Below are 18,210 nucleotides of genomic sequence, written 5' to 3'. Positions count from 1 at the left end.
ACTGCCCCAAGGAATAGTGAAATCACAGATAAACTCTCTACTGCCCCAAGGAATAGTGAAATCACAGATAAACTCTCTACTGCCCCAAGGAATAGTGAAATAACAGATAAAACTGTTCTACTGCCCCAGGGGACAGTGAAATAACGGATAAGGTGAAAGTTGAGACTCAACGGAGATCAAACATCCACTCAGGGACTCCTGCCCTGATACCCACTCCAGGCTTCACCTTGGTGTCTCCCTTGGCCAGGGCAGATAGAGGGATTGTCTCTCCATACATTGATCCTCTCTGGTGTCTGCCAGAGCTGCTGAATCCCATCCCTCACACTCCTGGCTGTCCAAGCCCCAGAGCCAGCCCTGCAGCTCATCCAGAAGAGGCGATGCACAAGCAGGAGGCAGCATCCAGGATGGGATTGCTCCCGGAGCTGCAGCATTCCTTCCTCCTCCTCCTCCCTGCTGGCCAATGTGGAATCAGCCCCTGGCAGGCCCAGGAGGGCTTGTCCTGCTGTCCTGTGCCTGTTTTCCAGCTTTCAGCTGGACTTGGGGCAGTGCTGGGATGTGCCTGGTCATTCACCTGTGTGATGGTGGCCCTCAGCTCAGCCCAGAAGCAGAAAGGACCCGAGGTGGGGCCCAGAGCAGCAGCTCCTTCCTTTGTTTTGGCTGCTCCAAAGGAGCTGTCCCAATGTTTTTGGAGTGTGGTAATACAACCACGGAGAAAAACACAAACTACTGCTGAAAGCAAAGATTAAAGCAATGCTGAGGAGTGCTCAGCTGCTTTGATTAGGATGAAAGGGAAGAGGGAGCATTCTCTTTTTTGTTGTGCTGTTGTCTCAAAGGCAACATTCCAGGGTGGAACTTCATTCAGAAGCCATGGGATCAACCCATAGCAATGATACAACCTGGAACCTTTCACCTTTTCTCTGCATACTCCTTTTTTTTTCTGCCCTAAGGACACAGGTAAGTCAGCTTCTTGCCCTTCAAATTAGATTTTAATCCTGGTGACACTGATGAGGCTTTTTCCCCATAATGGGCATCAAGATGCTGTGGGAGAGCTTCTTTCCAAGCATGAAATTATATCCTTAAACAACTGTTGGCTCCATTTGCAAGCTGAAAAATAAAATTGGATCAATTTCCTTCCAGTAGTAACCAACAGACAGGAAATTCTCTGTGTCTCAAGAAATTTTTTGAGAACTGGTTGTTTAGGGCTTTGTAACTTTTTCTGGAAGTCTTTCCATTATGTAAAAACAGGGTATCCCACTTTTATCAGACCATGGAAAGCGCTGGGAAGACAATCCAGTTGTCCTGTCCCCCAGAGTAATACTCTCTCCATTAGTCTGGAAGTTTGGGGCATTTTGGCCTGTTGGTTTTTTTTTGGGGGGGGGGGGGTTTTGGGGGTTTTTTGGGGTTTTTGTTGTTGTTGTTGTTGTTGTTGTTGTTTGTTTTGGTTTTTTTTTTTTGTTGTTGTTAAGCAATGTATTCTCCTGGACAGAATGCATTTATTGCCCCTAAAGAATTTATTTTTTAAAATAAGATTTTTTTTTTCTTTAAAAATTAAGCATCCCTGAAAGACTCTTAGAGAGCTGTCCTGAGGAAAAATTCCTATTCAGGTGGCTGCCTGTTCCTCGTGGCCTTGAGGAATGGCTGCTTCTCCCAGCAGCTTCTGACTCTTCTCATCAGCATTTTCATTGGTTTCTTTTATTTTCCTTGTCCTCTGTCTGCACCCACTAAAGTCCTTTGCCTGTGCCCAAGCTTCTGATTTATTCTTTAATTCTCTGCTGTGTTCTTACTCTTCCAGCCAATTTCTAGGAGAGGGCTGGGAGCAACCTGGGGTAGTGGGAGGTGTCCCTGCCCATGGCAGGGCTGGAACCTGGTGAGCTTTAAGGTCCCTCCCAACTCAAACAAGTCCATAATTCTGTAATTAGATAACAGCCATTTTCTAAAAGAAAAACAACAACACAAAAAGAAGAAAAAAACCCACAAAAACAAAACAAAACACCACCACCACAACAACAAATACTGATTCTACTTCTTCCAGATTGAAGAATCCGGCAGAAAACCCTGCAGTGATCATTTCTGTACCTTCCTTTAATGTTGAACTGCAATTCATGGGGATTGTGGAGCTCTTCTGCTTTGAGGCCCTTCCCTCACTCTCTGCAAGCAGCCCAAGGCTGAACACTTAGAAAAGGGACTTTATTGCTGCTTGTACAATGTGCTGTGGGACATATCCTCAAGGAGTTCTGCTGGAAATGTCACACAGCTGTGAAGAATTCAAATATATTATCAAGATTAATGTAATCAAGAAGGAAATACAGCCTAATAAAAGATGAAACTGGATACCTGTTTGTAATCCAGCTTGAAGCTGCAGTCATTAATTAATTACAGCTTAAATATCTGTAGTTTATTCAGCTCTGAGCTCTTCACAGACACTACCAACTATTTCCTTGCTCTCCATATTTTTTTTTCCTTTTAAATATTCTGCACCCTCAATAACCATGTTGCACATCATCACCAGGTAATGAATGGTGAAAGAAAACTGTGAAATCGTGGTTGAGAATGTTCCTGCACAAACAGCACCCTGCCAGGCTTGCCCCTCTGAAGTATTCAACATTCCTTCTAAGCATGTGAAAGGAAAATCAGATGTGAGAATATTTGCATCACAAATAGAGTTAGACAAGGGAAGTTTCCTGACCTCGTGCTCTGCAGTCCAGCAGGCAAAGAACAGCTTAGAAATGATGGCAAAGTGTTTGGAATTAAATATTCCACTGGAAGCTTTTCCTCAGAGTTCAGGCAGAACTAAACTTTGAGCTTTTGTGGTCTCAGAAGGTTTCATTTCCTTCTAAACCCCATCACTCCCATTAATATTTCCTATTTCACTTCGCTGTGTGCTCCCAGGTACTGAGGGAACCTAAACACAGGAACCAACTTCTGCAGCTGCTTTGGAAGCTGACACATCTCCAGGGAATTCTTCTTCCTGCCTCTGAGCCCAAGTCATTGTGCTTCCCAGCTCCAGAGCGTGGTGGAAGTGTGGCTCTGGCCCAGAGCCTGGCAAACCCAGGAATTTAATGAGCTTCCTTGTGCCCGAGTGAGGACAGTCCCCTTGGCTTGCAGGGGCAGATGTTCCACTCTAATGACAGCTAATCTAAAAGCCATTTCTTTCACCATCATGCCCCTGCAGAAGATTAACTGTTATCATTGTGCTGCTGCTGCATCCAGCAGTTTCCAATTTGCCAGGGCTCCGAGGAGTCGCTGTCACCAGAAATTGGATGTGGTACATGAGATGCTCACTGGCACTGGAGCCTGCCTTTGGAGCCTTGGCTGCTTCCCTTGGATTTCAGCCCCACTGGTCCGGGCTGGGATCTGCTGCTTCACTCAGCCGTTACTCAGTGGCACCTCAAGAAAAGCAGGTGATTGTGTAGGAGGCACAGCATTCCAAAGCTGTGGGATTCAGGAGACTCCTTCCCCTCCTGCTCCTGCTGTGCATTTCAGGAATGACTTTTCCGTATCCACTGGTTCTGTCAGTGCTGCAGAGGCTGCACCTGCCCACAGGTGTGTACAGACAACCCTGAGCACAGGAGCAGTGGTTTCTTGGCTCCCAGCAGTGGTTTCTTGGCTCCCAGCAGTGCCTGGAGGGCAGAAAACAAATACAGCTGATATTGCTGATATTGCTGGTTGTAGCTCTCAGCAGCTGAGGATGTTTGAGGACAGGTAGGGAACAAATTTCCACCCCAAATGGGAGGTTGGGGAACATGAGCCAGTCCCAAAGATGTCAGCAGAGAGTGGGAAGCACTCATGATCACAGTGATGCTGTTTTTTAGTGCCTCACTAATGAACCAGCAATTGAGAAAAGTGAGAAAGTGAGAAAACAGCTCCTGTCCTGGCCTTCCCTGAAGTCACAGCCTGGTGCCACGGACCCTCTGGGTCCCACACCTCAATACAGGTGTGGAACCTTCACCTCTAAGGTGTGCAACCAGGTAATTTTCAATTAATTCACTTCCAAAGTCTACCTTAGGCACCACATGCATGGCCAAGACCTCCTGGAAACCTTGGCAAGCCTCCCTTGTGTCCCTGAGAGCCACAGGGGACATGTTCTGTGCCAGAGCTGCTGTGGCTTCAGGTGTGTCACCAGCCAACCGGATCATTTTTGTGTTTGTATTCTCCCTACATAACCCCAAAGAGTCTGGAGTTGCAGAGAATGAATGAGAATAAGAATTTCCCCCTGGACTCTAAAGGAAATTAAGAGCAGTAGCTCATCATCAGTTTGCATGCCTCATTCCTGAACTGCACCAGTAAATGAGAAAATTTAGCTGTAAAGCCGGGGGGGGTTGTAGGAGGGAGCAGGAAGCACAGGAGGATGTTAATGATTCCATTCCTTTGGTTTGCATTTTGTTATCCCCCTCATTTGTGCTCTCATCTCCAGGTGGGTGCTGCCACACCAAAAACTTCCTTGGGGTGACCCAGAGTGAGGGACCTGGAGTCCCCACGGAGCCCCAGCCTCAGATCCAGATCAGTAGTGGATGAAATGGAAAACTGACAAGGATTAGCATTTCCCCACTTGAAATGACCACCTCAGAGAGCTTCTTGATTGCTGAGAAAGCTCAGATGTGCTGTTAGAAGACATTCCAGCACTGGTAATGCGCTCCATCTGTTCCCTGGAAGTCACATTCAAATCTGAAATTATTGGGAACACCTCTGAGTGCCTGTCACGGTGCAGGGCTTGTTCTCTCACTGTAGACTTTAACAATGGGAACAATTATACCTTGCCATGTGCTGATTTTTGCAGCCTTGCCAAGAGGATTTTTGCAGTCTTGTTTCTTTTCTTCTCGTGCATCGTTTGGCCATTCTTGATCTGCTTCCTGAAGTAAACAGGTAATTAGCCATCTACAGAAATTGCCCCGTGTCCACACCATTAATGTGCTTGGATGTTTTAATTGATTGCATTCTCAAATGGCTTGGATGGCTTAAATGCCAGCTAATGCAATCCAATTAAGACTCCTAATAAACCTGCCTGATGAACTGCAGGATAATCACACATCAAGCACAGATGTAGAGGAAAATGCCACGGAAGTGACAGTTCAGAATAGATTGTGTCATTTGGAAAGATCCAAACCATTCTCAGCAGGGAAACTGGGAACATTCACTCTGACTGGTGCTGGATTTGGGCCCCAGGACCTGATCCAACATAACTTTTAAACACACACTTACATTAGTTCCTATGCACACAAGCTTTTACACAGAGTCATGGAACAGCCCAGGTTGTAAGGGACACCAAAAGGTCATGTGAGCCAAGCTCCAGTGGGAAAGGGGTCCTAGATAAGATTATCCAGCACCCTGCCCAGCCTGGGAAATCTTATAAACCTCCAGTGAGGGGAGCCTTATCATGTTCCTGGGGAGGCTCTTCCAGTGATTGATTATTCTCACTGGAAAAAAAAAGAATTCTTTTATCAAGATTAAACTTTTCCCACTCCAACATCCTTTTGGCCCTCGTCTCCCACATGAAAAGAACAACTCAATAATCACCTCGAGGGAGCACAAATGCAAAGGAGATTTCAGGTGATATGGAGGGGGGAGGCTCTTGAAAATATTATTCAAACAAAATTAGCTGAGGCAGCAGGAAATAAAATAAACTCCTACTGGGATAGGATGTGAACATCCAGTAGTGCCCCACAAGTAACTCATTTGAAGATGGTGCAGTGTCTTTGTGGCAGCTCTGGAGGTCTTTCCTCAGCCCAAACAGAGATTAGGGATTTAATGGAGCAATCTGTGTGAAATTCTCTGCTCTGTTCTGCCAGATGCCAGACAAGACATAATAGCTCCTCTGGCATCAATGTCTATTAATCTAATCTTGACTTTGATTCTCTGTGTGACTCCCTTTCATCTGTAACATGGGGATAATTCTCTCTTTCAGATGCTTGTTGGTTCCTCTTCGTTCCGGGTACACGGCGCTTTGAAGATGACATTATTTGTACATTTTCCATTATTGTCAAAGAGCTGCACGTTGTCCCTGGGCCCTGTCTCTGTCCCCAGCCCCTGTCCCCAGCCCCTGTCCCTCTCTCCAGCCCCTGTCCCTCTCCCCAGCCCCTCTCCCCAGCCCCTGTCCCTGTCCTCAGCCCCTGTCCCTCTCCCCAGCCCCAGCCCCTGTCCCCTGTCCCCAGCCCCTGTCCCTGTCCCCAGCCCCTGTCCCCAGCTCCTGTCCCTCTCCCCAGCCCCTGTCCCCAGCCCCTGTCCCCAGCCCCTGTCCCTAGCCCCTGTCCCCAGCCCCTGTCCCTGTCCCCAGCCCCTGTCCCCAGCCCCTGTCCCTGTCCCTGGCCCCTGTCCCTGTCCCCAGCCCCTGTCCCCAGCCCCTAGCCCCTGTCCCCAGCCCCTGTCCCTGTCCCCAGCCCCTGTCCCCAGCCCCTGGCCCTGTCCCCAGCCCCTGTCCCCAGCCCCTGGCCCTGTCCCCAGCCCCTGTCCCTGTCCCCAGTCCCTGTCCCCAGCCCCTGTCCCTATCCCCAGCCCCTGCCCCCAGCCCCTGTCCCCAGCCAGGGCTGCTGCTGGAGGTCACCCCTGCTCTGTGCCCAGGTATTGGCACAGCTGCCCTGGCACAGACCCTCAGCAGGGACCAGGAGATCTCCTGGGCATCCCGTGGGATCCTGTTGCCCTGGTTTTTTTTTAAGTTTTTCTAAACCTTTTGATGTTTACATTCCTGTAACGAATTTTCTCATGCACTTTATGTAAATAACCTATTGTTTTGCATTCTTTTATAGAAGCAAAGAAATTTGATGGGCTGTTGGTTTGTCCAGTGCCATTGGAGAGGTGGCACTGTCACCCTCCAATCCACTGTCACTTTTAGAAATCTATAAATGTAGGAGTCAGAAATGAAAAAGTCTCTTTTTTACCTTGTAAAATCCAGTATCCTGTCTTTCTGTTTCGTGTCCTAAAGCAACAGGATCCAGCCCTGGTGCAGGCTCTGTGTTTGCCTTTGACAATGGCGAGCCTTGAGAAATAATGAAGACATTCAGATCCCCTGTGCCGGCCTGGCTGAGCCCCAGAGGCTTTGCTGCACAAGGAGCCACCCAGAGCTGGCCATTCCAAGGGGAACCCACTGTCCCTGCTGGGAAACTCCAGCCAGGGGTGCACCTGGATGTAGCCCCATTTCTCTTCACGGAGAAAAGCAAGGCACAATTCTTCCCAAGAATATTTCTGGGTTTCTCATTCTCTGAAGCTCAGAGAAAGGAAAAACAATTCTTATCATTTGCTGTGCCTGTGTTTGTGCAAAAGCAGAATGCAATATGGAGATTGTTTACCCAGAGTGATGGTGTTTTGTTTCCTTGGCCTGTCAGGGCCAAGTGTGTGTTTCTGTCAGGACTATTGGCTGACAGCCATGAGATTTTGGGTAGTTGAGTGCTTGGCAGATTTGGTTTTAGATGTATAGAATAATAGAGTATAATAAAGTAATTAATTAGCCTTCTGATATCAATAGAGTCTTCCTCATCATTCCTCCTTCATCAGAGCCTTCCCAGCACATCAATACCTGGAACCCAAACCCTCCTCTGAGGGCACCCAGGCACCTCTCTGCACCCCAGAGCCCATTCCCAATCCTAAATCCAAGGAGTGATGGCCATAAAATAAAACACAACAAGCTCCACCTCAGCCTGAGGAAGAACATTTTCCCCTGGAGGTGGCAGAGCTCTGGAGCAGCTTCCAGAGGATGTGGAGTGTCCCAGGCTGGAGAATTCCAAACCCACTGGATGCTCTCCTGTGCCACCTGCTCCAGGTGACCCTGCCTTGGCAGAGGGCTGGACTTGGTGATGTCCAGAGGGCCCTTCCAACCCAAACCAGCCTGGGATTCTGGATTTGAGGCACCTTCAGCAGCTGTTACACGACAGAGCTGACCAGACTCTGCCTCCTGCTGCCCTGCAGCTCCTGCCACAGCCACCCCTCACACTCACTGGCCACTCAGGGGCAAGTTCAGCCCTAGGGTTGAAGGATGCCAAGCCCCTGATTTCACTCCCATCCTCATTGCCAGTGGGAACACAAGGAAAAGATAAAGGGCTGGGTGAAAATGGGAATTTTGCTGGAAATGAAGCATATTTATAAGGATTTTGATGATCCAGCACTTCACAGTCTTGCTGAAACGAAGTGTAATAATTTATTGAAGAGGATTTTATGGCTTGGACTTCTGTGCTGCATTAAATAACAGGTGCCTGGTGTTTAAATACAGGACTAGGGTTAGATACTCTAACTTTTCAACTAGTCTGAACAGCTTTCCTTGGAAACGGGAATTATCTCCTTGTCATTTTTAAAAGCAGTATGGAACAGCTGAAAATAATTTAAGGTAAAATATCTGAGATTTATTTTGTTTGGAATCTGTCTTCCTATGCAGCAAAGCAAGGCAAAAAATATACCTTTATACCTTTCAAGTCATGTGCGTGTAATTTTGAAGTGGGTTTTTTTTCATTAAGAATATGATTGCAATACTGAAATAATTACAATACTGAAATTGGGTGTGAAAATGAGACACTGCATTCCAGAAGTCCAGAAAAACCTCCTGGGGAAAAAGGTAAAGCACCTCATGGAAAACGAGAACTTTCCTAAGAATTAATTACTGTAATAGAGGAGAATTCTCCAAATGCTGAGAAGCAAGGAAACCACCTTGTCCTCCTAAAGGCAGCCCTGCTACACAACCTGATTTCCAGTCTAGACATAAAACCAAGTGATTTCAGACGTGTTGGAAGGGGTTAAATCCCTGAGAAGTCTCAGAGCATTTAATTCATTGGGCATTGGGAGCCACCTGCGTGTGAGTGAGGGGGAGAGAGGGAGATTTGGGCACAGCACTTTGCAAAGACCATTCCTGGGGACAGCCTGCAAGGGGCTCAGTGCCGGGAACATGAATAAACATTTCCTTCTGACTGCCAGAAAACACAAACAGCCCAGTTCCACCCCAGAAACTGCTCGAGGCACCTCTGCAGCTGAAAAACCTCCTCCACAGGAGCCAGGTAAGACACCTTCACCTTTTTACCTGCTTGTCTCTGCAGTGAATGCATCCAGAAACTCAGGGCAGGAGCTGCTGTACCTTCCCTGCATAACGACACTGATGTCTGGTGGGTTTTAATTCTGGGGGTGCTCCAAGGATGCTCCTCTCTAAAGGGAGAGCAAGAGAAGAGTTTTGAAACATCACCTAAACTTCGAGGTTTTCCCAATTCTAAACTGTTTCGGCTTTGCCTCTACCAGGACTTATTTCCACCACACACAGCTGGCAGCCAACCTGCTCCAAGGAGATCTTTCAATGCTGAGCTTTATTTCTTTTCTGCTGGCTGACAGATGACAGGGTTCTGCTGGCTCTCAGAGACAAACCCATTATTTCTGAGCACAATGAGTTCTCCTCTGTGGGCAGCATCCCTGCCACAATAAATCACAGGCTACATCCAGCCATTGTCCTGGAGCCAGGCATCTGCTGATTCACCAGGGAGAGGCTGCTGGGTTGGGCTTTTTTGTTTTACTGTCACCCTATAGCTTCAGATCTCCTTCTGTATTTAAGTGAAAAGTGAATAATAATCTCATTTGCTGGCATTTTGACTGGAATAATGGACACTGTTCTGGTTACTAAACTGACCGTTTCACACAGGCAGTATAAATCTTGGTTCAGCTCAGTTTTGCTGCTTAGATTCATTTATATACACAGAAGAAATAGATCTTTGTATCTGTGTAAGCTGAACACTGAAACTCAGATGACACCAGGTAACAGCTCTCTTTCCAGACTCATGGTTCTTTATTGTACTAAAACCAGAAAGGTAAAAAGTAAAAGAGATTTTAAGCAGACTTGGAGGAGTTTTGGAGCTGCTCCTCACACAGGGGAGCTGATCATTTCTAACCTGCACTTCACACACAGGTGATTCCAGAGCAGGAATTGCACTTCCACTGCCACAAAACTGCTTCCAATCTTTTTTATTTTTTCTTTTTTTTATGCATAGGCAAAGGATTCAGGGCAAACTACAAACCCTGACAGCCAGAGGGAAGAGAATTTCCCTCACATCTCAGATAGTTGTGGATATAGATATATACATGGATGGATATCTATAGGGATGTGCCAGATAGAGATGGAGACCTTGTTTCCACGGCAACAACTCTTAAGACAAATCCCACTAAAGATGCTGCCACGTCCTGCTTGGCTCAGATTGCTTTAGGACATGGAATTGTTTTCACATTTGGTGGAGCTGTTTAATTCCTGCAGGAGAGCCCCAGAGCTCCAGCTGGGAAATCACTGCTCTACTGCACATCCACTCCCTGGATTTCTGGGAGCAGCAGCCACGGGATCATCTATTCAGGTGACCCAGAGCATTCAAGCCCATCAATATTAACCCTAATTAACACTGCAAAAATAGGGCAGGCAACTCAAGTAGGCAATATATTCTCATATAATAATATCAGGTGCATATATATAATTTTAGGTTATATATTCTCATGCATTCTTACAAGCACAAAGTTTTTGAGGGTCACATCACTGGTGGCAAAACAAGCACAGGAGGAGGGGAAAAAATACACAACTCCTGACAATTTCTATCTTCAGAATCAATTCCTTCAGAAGGAGGAGTTGAAGGTCAACTTGACATTGTGGCAATTATGACACACCAACCAGACTTCTGAGCAAGGCAAAAATATCCTTGAATAGTCTCATCCCAGGTAGTTATTCCAGATTCTCCAGGGGAAATACGAAGACAAAAATATTCAAGTGCTGTCTCCCAGACAGGTGAAGCACCAGCTCAAGAATTTGCTGTCCAGGGCAGGAATCTCTCACCTGAATTCCCCCCAGACTTGAGAATTTTTCCCAAAAAGAAAAGCCCTGCATAAAACCCCAGAGCTGCTCCCTCTCTGTGTGCAGTAGTTCTGTGCAGTTTGGGATGCCTCGTGCCTGAGGAAGCCCTTTTGGAGTAAATATTCACATGTGGGGTCTCTGAGTTCTCACTAAACACACCCCACAAAGAGGCTTGGCTGCCCAAGGCCCATCCCTGCAGGATCCAAGGGTAAAAATCCCTGATTTTAGGTTTTTTCAAGCTGTAACCCTGCCCCACGAGCTCTTTACACTTCCAAGTTCCAGGAACAGGAGAACCTCCTCTGCAAAGTTCCAAAGTAAGCAAAAAAGGGAAAAAATCCTTTCAAGGTGGCCCAACCCAAACAGCAAAGGCCTCCTTGCTTCATATGGTTTGTGTCTGCATTGCTTTGGGGAGAGAGGATGTTTTCCAAGAACTGAAAACCCCCACAGTTCCTCAATCTCTGGAAGAAGAAATCCCCAGAGCAGTGTTCACCTTCCCAGATTGCAAAGAGGAATGAAGCTTTTAAAAGCTCTTTTGTAAAATGAAAGGGCTAACGCATGGTGGGGTGGACCAGCAGATGAGAATTCCTGCAGGCAGCAATTAAATGATGAATAATTTAATTGAATGTGAGATTTAGGGGAAAATAAATAACCGAGCAACCCCATCCCACTTCCCAGCATGGAGCTGCCTTTGCCACAGAGGCTCCAAGGTGAGAGTGAGACTGTCAGGAACCAAAGCAGCTCTGTCCCCCTCGAAGCAACGACCAGAACAGGGACCTTGCTGCACTGCCAGGATGATGGATTGCTCCATTCCAGTGACCACTCAAAGCTGCTCAAGACAATCAAAACTAATGATTCTGCAAATAAGTCACTTTACTGTGGGTTGCTGGTGCTCCTCACACAGAAAATAAGGGGTTTCTTGAGTATTGTTGGGTTGTTTGTTTGAGTTGGGTTGTTTATTTTGGTTTTTTTTTCACTTGGCACAGCAGAAGGAATAAAGCTCTTAGATTCTTGGCACCTCAGTTCTCCACCTCCAAAAGGAGCAAAATAATACCCTGCAGTGTCTTATAGCCATGGTGTAAGAATAAATATATTAATCTATGAGAAAAACTACATTAAAACTATGAGAATAACCACATTAAATCTAAAAAAATTACATAAAATCTATGAGAATAACTATATTCAATCTACAAAATTAACTACATTAAATCTATAAAAAATGCCACATTAAATCTATGAGAATAACCACATGAAATGTACAAAAATAACTACATTAAATATACAAAAATTGCCACATTAAGTCCTGTGAGGCACCTGCCTGGTGCAGTTTTCTGGATGTCAACCAGGTAGATCCTACTCTAAGAGCTCCAGGTAGATCCTACTCGGAGCCAGCTCAGTTGTAAAGTAAGAGTAAAACTGCTCAACAACAAGGAAGATTCCCATAAATACAGGAAACCGAACATTGTTAGCTGCAGAAATTTCTGCAAACAGAAACGAGAGCTCCCTTAAACCCTAATTAAATGTACACATTTGTCCTTAGAGGTGCCCCTGCCTTCTGTTTGCCATATGGACACCCAGGAGCTGCTCGAGCTCGTGTGCATTTCCCATCCCTGGGTTCTCCTACTCCTCCTCAGCTGCTGGGATGAGAATTGCTGCCCTCACAGCTGCCAGGAGCCTGAGTTAACGTGACTCTGGAGAAAAAAATGAAAGGGACGTTCTCCCAGGGATTTTGAGGCAGAGTGCTGACTGGGAGAGGAGACCTGGGCCCCTGGCAGAAGGAGCTCAGAAGGAGCTGGTGTTTCTTGTTCCCCGTTCTTGGGATGCTGGGTGTCCATTGCCAGCAAACAGCCACAAAGGAGCCCCTGCTCTGCCCCCAGCACCCCCTCCTGAACTCACACACAAAACTTGGAGTGCAGAGGCACAGCCTGGCACTTCTGCCGTGTGAAATCCTGCAGTGAGAGGAAAACACCCCCAGCCCCAGCATGCTCCTCCCCGGCCCCATCTGCAGCGGGGTGAAGCAAAACCCAAAGGAAACCCGCTTTGCCCTTGCTTTTACTGCCTGTCCCAGCTGTTCCCGGCCAGATTTCCATGCAGGAATTGTGTGCACTGCCTGCACCAACCCATAAGTCAGCCTGTTTGCCACGCTTCTCCCGTTCATCCCACCCCAAAGCTGCCGGCGCTCTGGGAAGCCGGAGAGCTCCAGCAGGTTCCCACCTCCCCACGAGGGCTGGAGCCAAATAACAGGGCGGCTCCAGGGATAACGGGATTCCGGGTGGAATTCAGGGATAACAGAAGCCTGGGTGGCATCGCAGGGGTAACAGAATCCCGGGTGGAAATCCAGGGATAACAGAAGCCTGGGTGGCATCGTAGGGATAACAGGATCCTGGGGGGAATTCCAGGGGTAACAGAATCCCGGGTGGAATTCAGGGATAACAGAATCTCGGGTGGCATCCCGGGATAAAAGAATCCTGGGTGGCATTCCGGGCTAACAGGATCCTGGGATAACAGAACCCCGGGTGGCGTTCCGGGCTAACAGAACCCCGAGGATAACAGAATCCCGGGTAGCACTCAGGGCTAACACAATCCCAGTGCATCCCGGGCTGACAAAACCCCAAAGATAACACAATCCCGGTGCATTCCGGGCTAACAGAACCCCGGGGATAACACAATCCCGGGTAGCACTCAGGGCAAACACAATCCCGGTGCATCCCGGGCTAACAGAGCCCCGAGGATAACACAAACCCGGGTAGAGCTCAGGGCTAACACAATCCCGGTGCATTCTGGGCTAACAGAACCCCGGGGATAACACAATCCCGGGTAGAACTCAGGGCTAACACAATCCCGATGCATCCCGGGCTGACAGAGCCCCGAGGATAACACAAACCCGGGTAGAGCTCAGGGCTAACACAATCCCGGTGCATTCTGGGCTAACAGAACCCCGGGGATAACACAATCCCGGGTAGAACTCAGGGCTAACACAATCCCGATGCATCCCGGGCTGACAGAGCCCCGAGGATAACACAAACCCGGGTAGAGCTCAGGGCTAACACAATCCCGGTGCATCCCGGGCTGACAGAGCCCCGCGGAGCTCGGGAGAAGCCGCCGCGGCGCGGAGCGCCTCCAGCCCATCCCACTCCCTCCTCCCCCGGAGCATCTCCCGGGAGCCGGCAAGGGCTCGGGGCTGAGCTCCCAAGCCTGAGCATGGCTCGGAGAAGCCTGGCCGAGCCGCAGCCTCCCGGAGCTGCCCGCTGTGCCCGGAGCCGCCCGCTGTGCCCGTCCTGCGCCGCCGCTGCCCCCGGAGCCGCTCCCGGGCACCTGCGAGGATCCCAGCCCGGCTTCCCTGCCTGGTGACAGAGCCCTGGGGAGCTGCTCCAGGGCACTGCGAGGATCCCTGCCTGCTGACAGAGTCCTGGGGAGCTGCTCCAGGGCACTGCGAGGATCCCTGCCTGCTGACAGAGCCCTGCAGGGCACTGCGAGGATCCCACTCGAGCTTCCCGGTTGGTGCCAGAGCCCTGCCGAGCTGCTCAGAGCACTGCGAGGATCCCAGCTCGATTCCCTGCCTGGTGCCAGAGCCCTGCAGAGCACTGCGAGGATCCCAGCTCGATTCCCTGCCTGATGCCAGAGCCCTGCCGAGCTGCCCAGCGCACGGAGGGATTATTCAGGCAGCGGGGAGCGGGCAGTGGAAGGCAGCAGTTTGCCCCCCTCCTTCCCTGCCTGGGAGAAAGGAGTTGCCCAACCTGGTCATGAGACTTTTCCAGACTTCCCAAAGAGGCTCCTGAAGTTGTGACACTGCAGCACGGAGAGCCCGGGGCAGCACAGCCCCCCCCAGGGCAGACACCAGGCACTGGAGATGGAGAATGAGGTTGGCAAATCTGTGGACAATCAAATGGACAAATACATGTAATAATTTGGAAGTTTTCTTGCTCCTTTTGCTTTTATTCTGCTTCCTTTTTTTTTTTTTTTTCTCCCTATCCTGATGTAGCCGTGCTGTTAACCCTTTCTCGCCCTCCCCTCCCCGATTTAGAGTTACAATAATGGGGAAATCAGAAAGTCAAATGGATATTGTGGAAAAATCGACCAAATCTGGGAAGAAGCCCTGGAGCTTTGTGGCCATCGGGCTGGCTGTCCTGCTGCTCCTCATGACTTGTGCTGCCGTCGCCCTGGTGATCCTCTATGCCAGCAGCAGAGGTAAGAACCTGGGAATGATCTTCCCCTTCCCTCTGCAAACAGCAGAAAAAGTCCTTTTTTCTCAGAGCTAAATGAAAACAAAAATACAGGGAGACCATGAGGTCACCTCTGTGGGGGACTGAGCTCTCTCTGCCTCGCTCCCAGCTTGGGCACAGAGATTGTGTTGGCTTTTACTTAAATTTTGAATTATGCTCCGTAAGATTCTGTGCTTTTATTTGATGTTGGACTCAGAGCTGTTTTGACAAAGCTGATGTGCTGTTTTAGAGGGAAGGTGTGTGTCTGTGTGTGAGGACTGACATTTCCTCATTTTATCCAAGCACAAGCCAAGATTCATTATTGCCAGGGTTTTTAAGCAACAGCTGCTTTAAAACACTTCTAAAAAGAATCTCCCTGAAGGGGAAATTGCTTATTACAATGTGAAAGCTTGGGGAAAAAAAAAAAAAAAAGGCAACTTGCTGCTGAGGAAAAGGAGACTTTTTAAATATTCCATCAGGCAGTTGGAGCTCTAAGTGTGATTTGCTTCAGTGACTTGAATGCAAATATCTTGCCAGAAACCTGACATTGAGGCACGTTATTTTGAAGTGTTTTGCCTAAATATTTTAACTGCAGAGCACACTTGGTAAAACCAAAGTTTCCCCACTGGCACAGCAAGTATAAAGTCCCACGTTAAAACCCTGTGAAGCATCAAATGCTCGGGAGCAGCTCTGCCTCATGTTTGTCACTTGCATTAAAGTCTCTTGGATTGGGAGCTTTGTTAAAACACTAGAGAATGAAGTTAAAGTGGGAGCAGCAAAACTGGAGCAAAACACAGCAGCAAAATGCACTTTCTCTGTCTCCCCTGCTGCAGGGAGCTGCATTTTCAGCACTTGTGAGTGAAACACTGCACAACCCTGAGCAATAATTCATGGGAAAAGCCTTGCTATTGTTCACTCCTTTTGCTACCAGCACTCGAACACCAGGCAAAATCTGAGTGTTTGGTATCCATAAAGTTCATCAGAAAGTTTATTCTATTAGCTCAGGAGAGGAGAGGAAAGAAATTCCCCAGAGCCAGGTCCTGGAGGAGGAGTTTCTGTACCAAACCTTGAGCTTGGCAGGGTTTGGCTGCCTGCATGCAGAAAGGATTTGAGAAATCTGCCCCACATCCTTTGCTGGCTCCAGACAATGCAGAATTCAGGTATTAATTACATTTGCCCAAGTGCTGGTCTCATCCAAAGGCAGAGACAGAGTCTGTGCTCACTACGTGTCCAAGGAAGGCTTATCTGTGAGAAAACAGGTCTAAAAGCTAAATATTTTTCTCAGGCTCATATCTGCAATTAAACTTTCCCTGGAAGTGTTCCCCAGACTGACCCTGAGTGCAGGGCTGATGTTCTGCTGCCCTCACACCCCACCAGGTGTGCCCAGCTGTGCCCTGGAGCCGCTTTGTGCCTCTGTCCCCAATCCCAGCTCACAGCTGGAGCAGCCACCAGCTTCAGGTGATTCCAGGTGGGAGATGAAATTGCAGGTGGGAGATGAAATTCCAGGTGGGAAATGAAATTCCAGGTGGGAGATGAGATCCCAGGTGGGAAATGAAATTCCAGGTGGGAGATGAGATCCCAGGTGGGAGATGAGCAGCAGGAGCTCCATCCTCGCAGAGCACTGTCCACAGGCACTGCCTGGGTCAAGAGCTGAGGCAATGAGAGCTCTTCAGACTCTTCCTGCAGCAGAAATATCTTTTTTATTTTTTTTTTCTGGTCTTGAAAAGTTTTGTCCCAGTGCCCCCCTTAGCTCTGTTTTGCTGTCACACTTCAGCCCATTCCCAATGCTCAGGCAAAGCCTCAAATCCCTTTTCCCCATGGGGAAAAAGCACCTCTGGCTCAGAGCTGCGCCACAGAAATCCCACAGAACAGCAGGAAAAAGCCAGTGTGGCTGAGCACCCTCCATGTGATACAACCAACAGTGTTCTCCTGGGAATCTTCTACTGCTAATTCCACGGAAATGTTAATTTTGGGATGTGTACGGGACACTGGATTGCTCACTAAGAGCAGATTCAGATTTTTTGCTTCACCTTGATACACCCTTGATCAGAATGACACAACCCAGGCTTCTAAAATAATTTTGTTTAGCTTGTAATTAGGGATTAAATTAGAAAATTAAAGCACTGCATGTCCTGCTTTGCATTCACTTTTTTTTTTTTTAATTTCTAGAGGCATGTTTGGGCTTTGTGGTTCAGGGAGAATATTTTTCTGCTTGTATATATCCTGCAGAAGAGCACTGTGGTGCATGAAACAGGCCTGTGGGCACAGCAATAATTCCTGGAGTTCTGTTAATGCTGACTAGGATTTTTATCTCTGTTCCCAGCCAACTAAAACACTCAAACTCTCACAGCAGTGCAGCTACAGAGGTCTGGACACAATTTGGGGATTTTTGACATCCAAGGAACTTTTCCGACCCGAAAAACACCCTCATCTAAACAAGCTGAAAGAAAACATAGGAAGAATCATGTAATATTTGGGTGATATGTTCTCAGTCCTTCCCTCACACCCATCTCAGCAGCCTTTTCACAGCTCCCTCTCAGGATTTCCTGAATCGAAACCTCCTCCCTTGCTGGAAAGTCACAGCCTGAGGAACATCTCCAGCCTCTCTGTGGCTGACACATCAAATCACTCAGCAGCTCCTCCAGCAGCTTCCAGCCTCACCCAACTGCTGCTCCTGTAGTTCTGGTTATTTCCCTTGACTTTCTGGCTCTGAGGAGGAAGGTTCACTGCTGGTTTTGTGTCTGCATCCCCACACTTGTCACTGCTGGCTGTCAGGAAGGTCCCAGCCCTCTGCTCTCTGCTTAGGCAGGCTCCAAACAAACAGAAACACAAACCAAGCAGCACCTTGCTCTGGGGGTGGTTTTTAACAAAAAAAAACCCCACATTTTCCTCCTGCATTTCCTGTGCTGAATGTGATTGCTGTGCACTTAAATACCAGATTTACACGAGCCTGGTGAGCAGGAGCAGAATCTAAACTAAAAACTGAGGCAAGCTTGGGCTGAGCTCTGGCTCCTCTCCTTCCCGGCTGCTCCAATGTCCTCTGACGTCAGGAAGCTTCCCTAACGAGCCAGCTATTCAGGGGACATGCAGAATTTCAACAAGTGGCACTAACACACAAGTCATGGTGACATTTGGGCGGCAGGGCTCTGCTCAGCCCTGGGCAGATGGAGCCACATGAATGCAGAGCAGTAATGGGGAGTGAGCGGCCATGCAGGGCTGCAA

General features: G+C 48.3%; 1 protein-coding gene across 3 annotated transcripts in view; it reads left to right on the top strand.

The window, feature by feature from the left end:
• The first annotated feature begins 8,834 nt into the window (after positions 1 to 8,834).
• The window catches only part of MMEL1 (membrane metalloendopeptidase like 1), a 30,650-nt gene continuing 21,274 nt past the window's right edge, over positions 8,835 to 18,210 (top strand). The window contains exons 1-2 of one of the 3 annotated variants that reach the window (XM_038159982.1): positions 8,835 to 8,972; positions 14,811 to 14,974. In XM_038159982.1, coding sequence (XP_038015910.1) covers positions 14,821 to 14,974 — 154 coding nt within the window. In that variant the 5' untranslated portion in view covers positions 8,835 to 8,972; positions 14,811 to 14,820. Of the gene's footprint in view, positions 8,973 to 13,795; positions 14,687 to 14,810; positions 14,975 to 18,210 lie in introns of those variants that run through there. The other 2 variants (XM_038159981.1, XM_038159980.1) reach the window with 2 other exon arrangements.

This window comes from Motacilla alba, chromosome 21, assembly GCF_015832195.1.
Source record: "Motacilla alba alba isolate MOTALB_02 chromosome 21, Motacilla_alba_V1.0_pri, whole genome shotgun sequence".
NCBI classification, from domain to species: Eukaryota; Metazoa; Chordata; class Aves; order Passeriformes; family Motacillidae; genus Motacilla; species Motacilla alba.
Note: the sequence above shows the minus strand (reverse complement) of the source record. Positions and strands in the feature narration are given on the sequence as shown.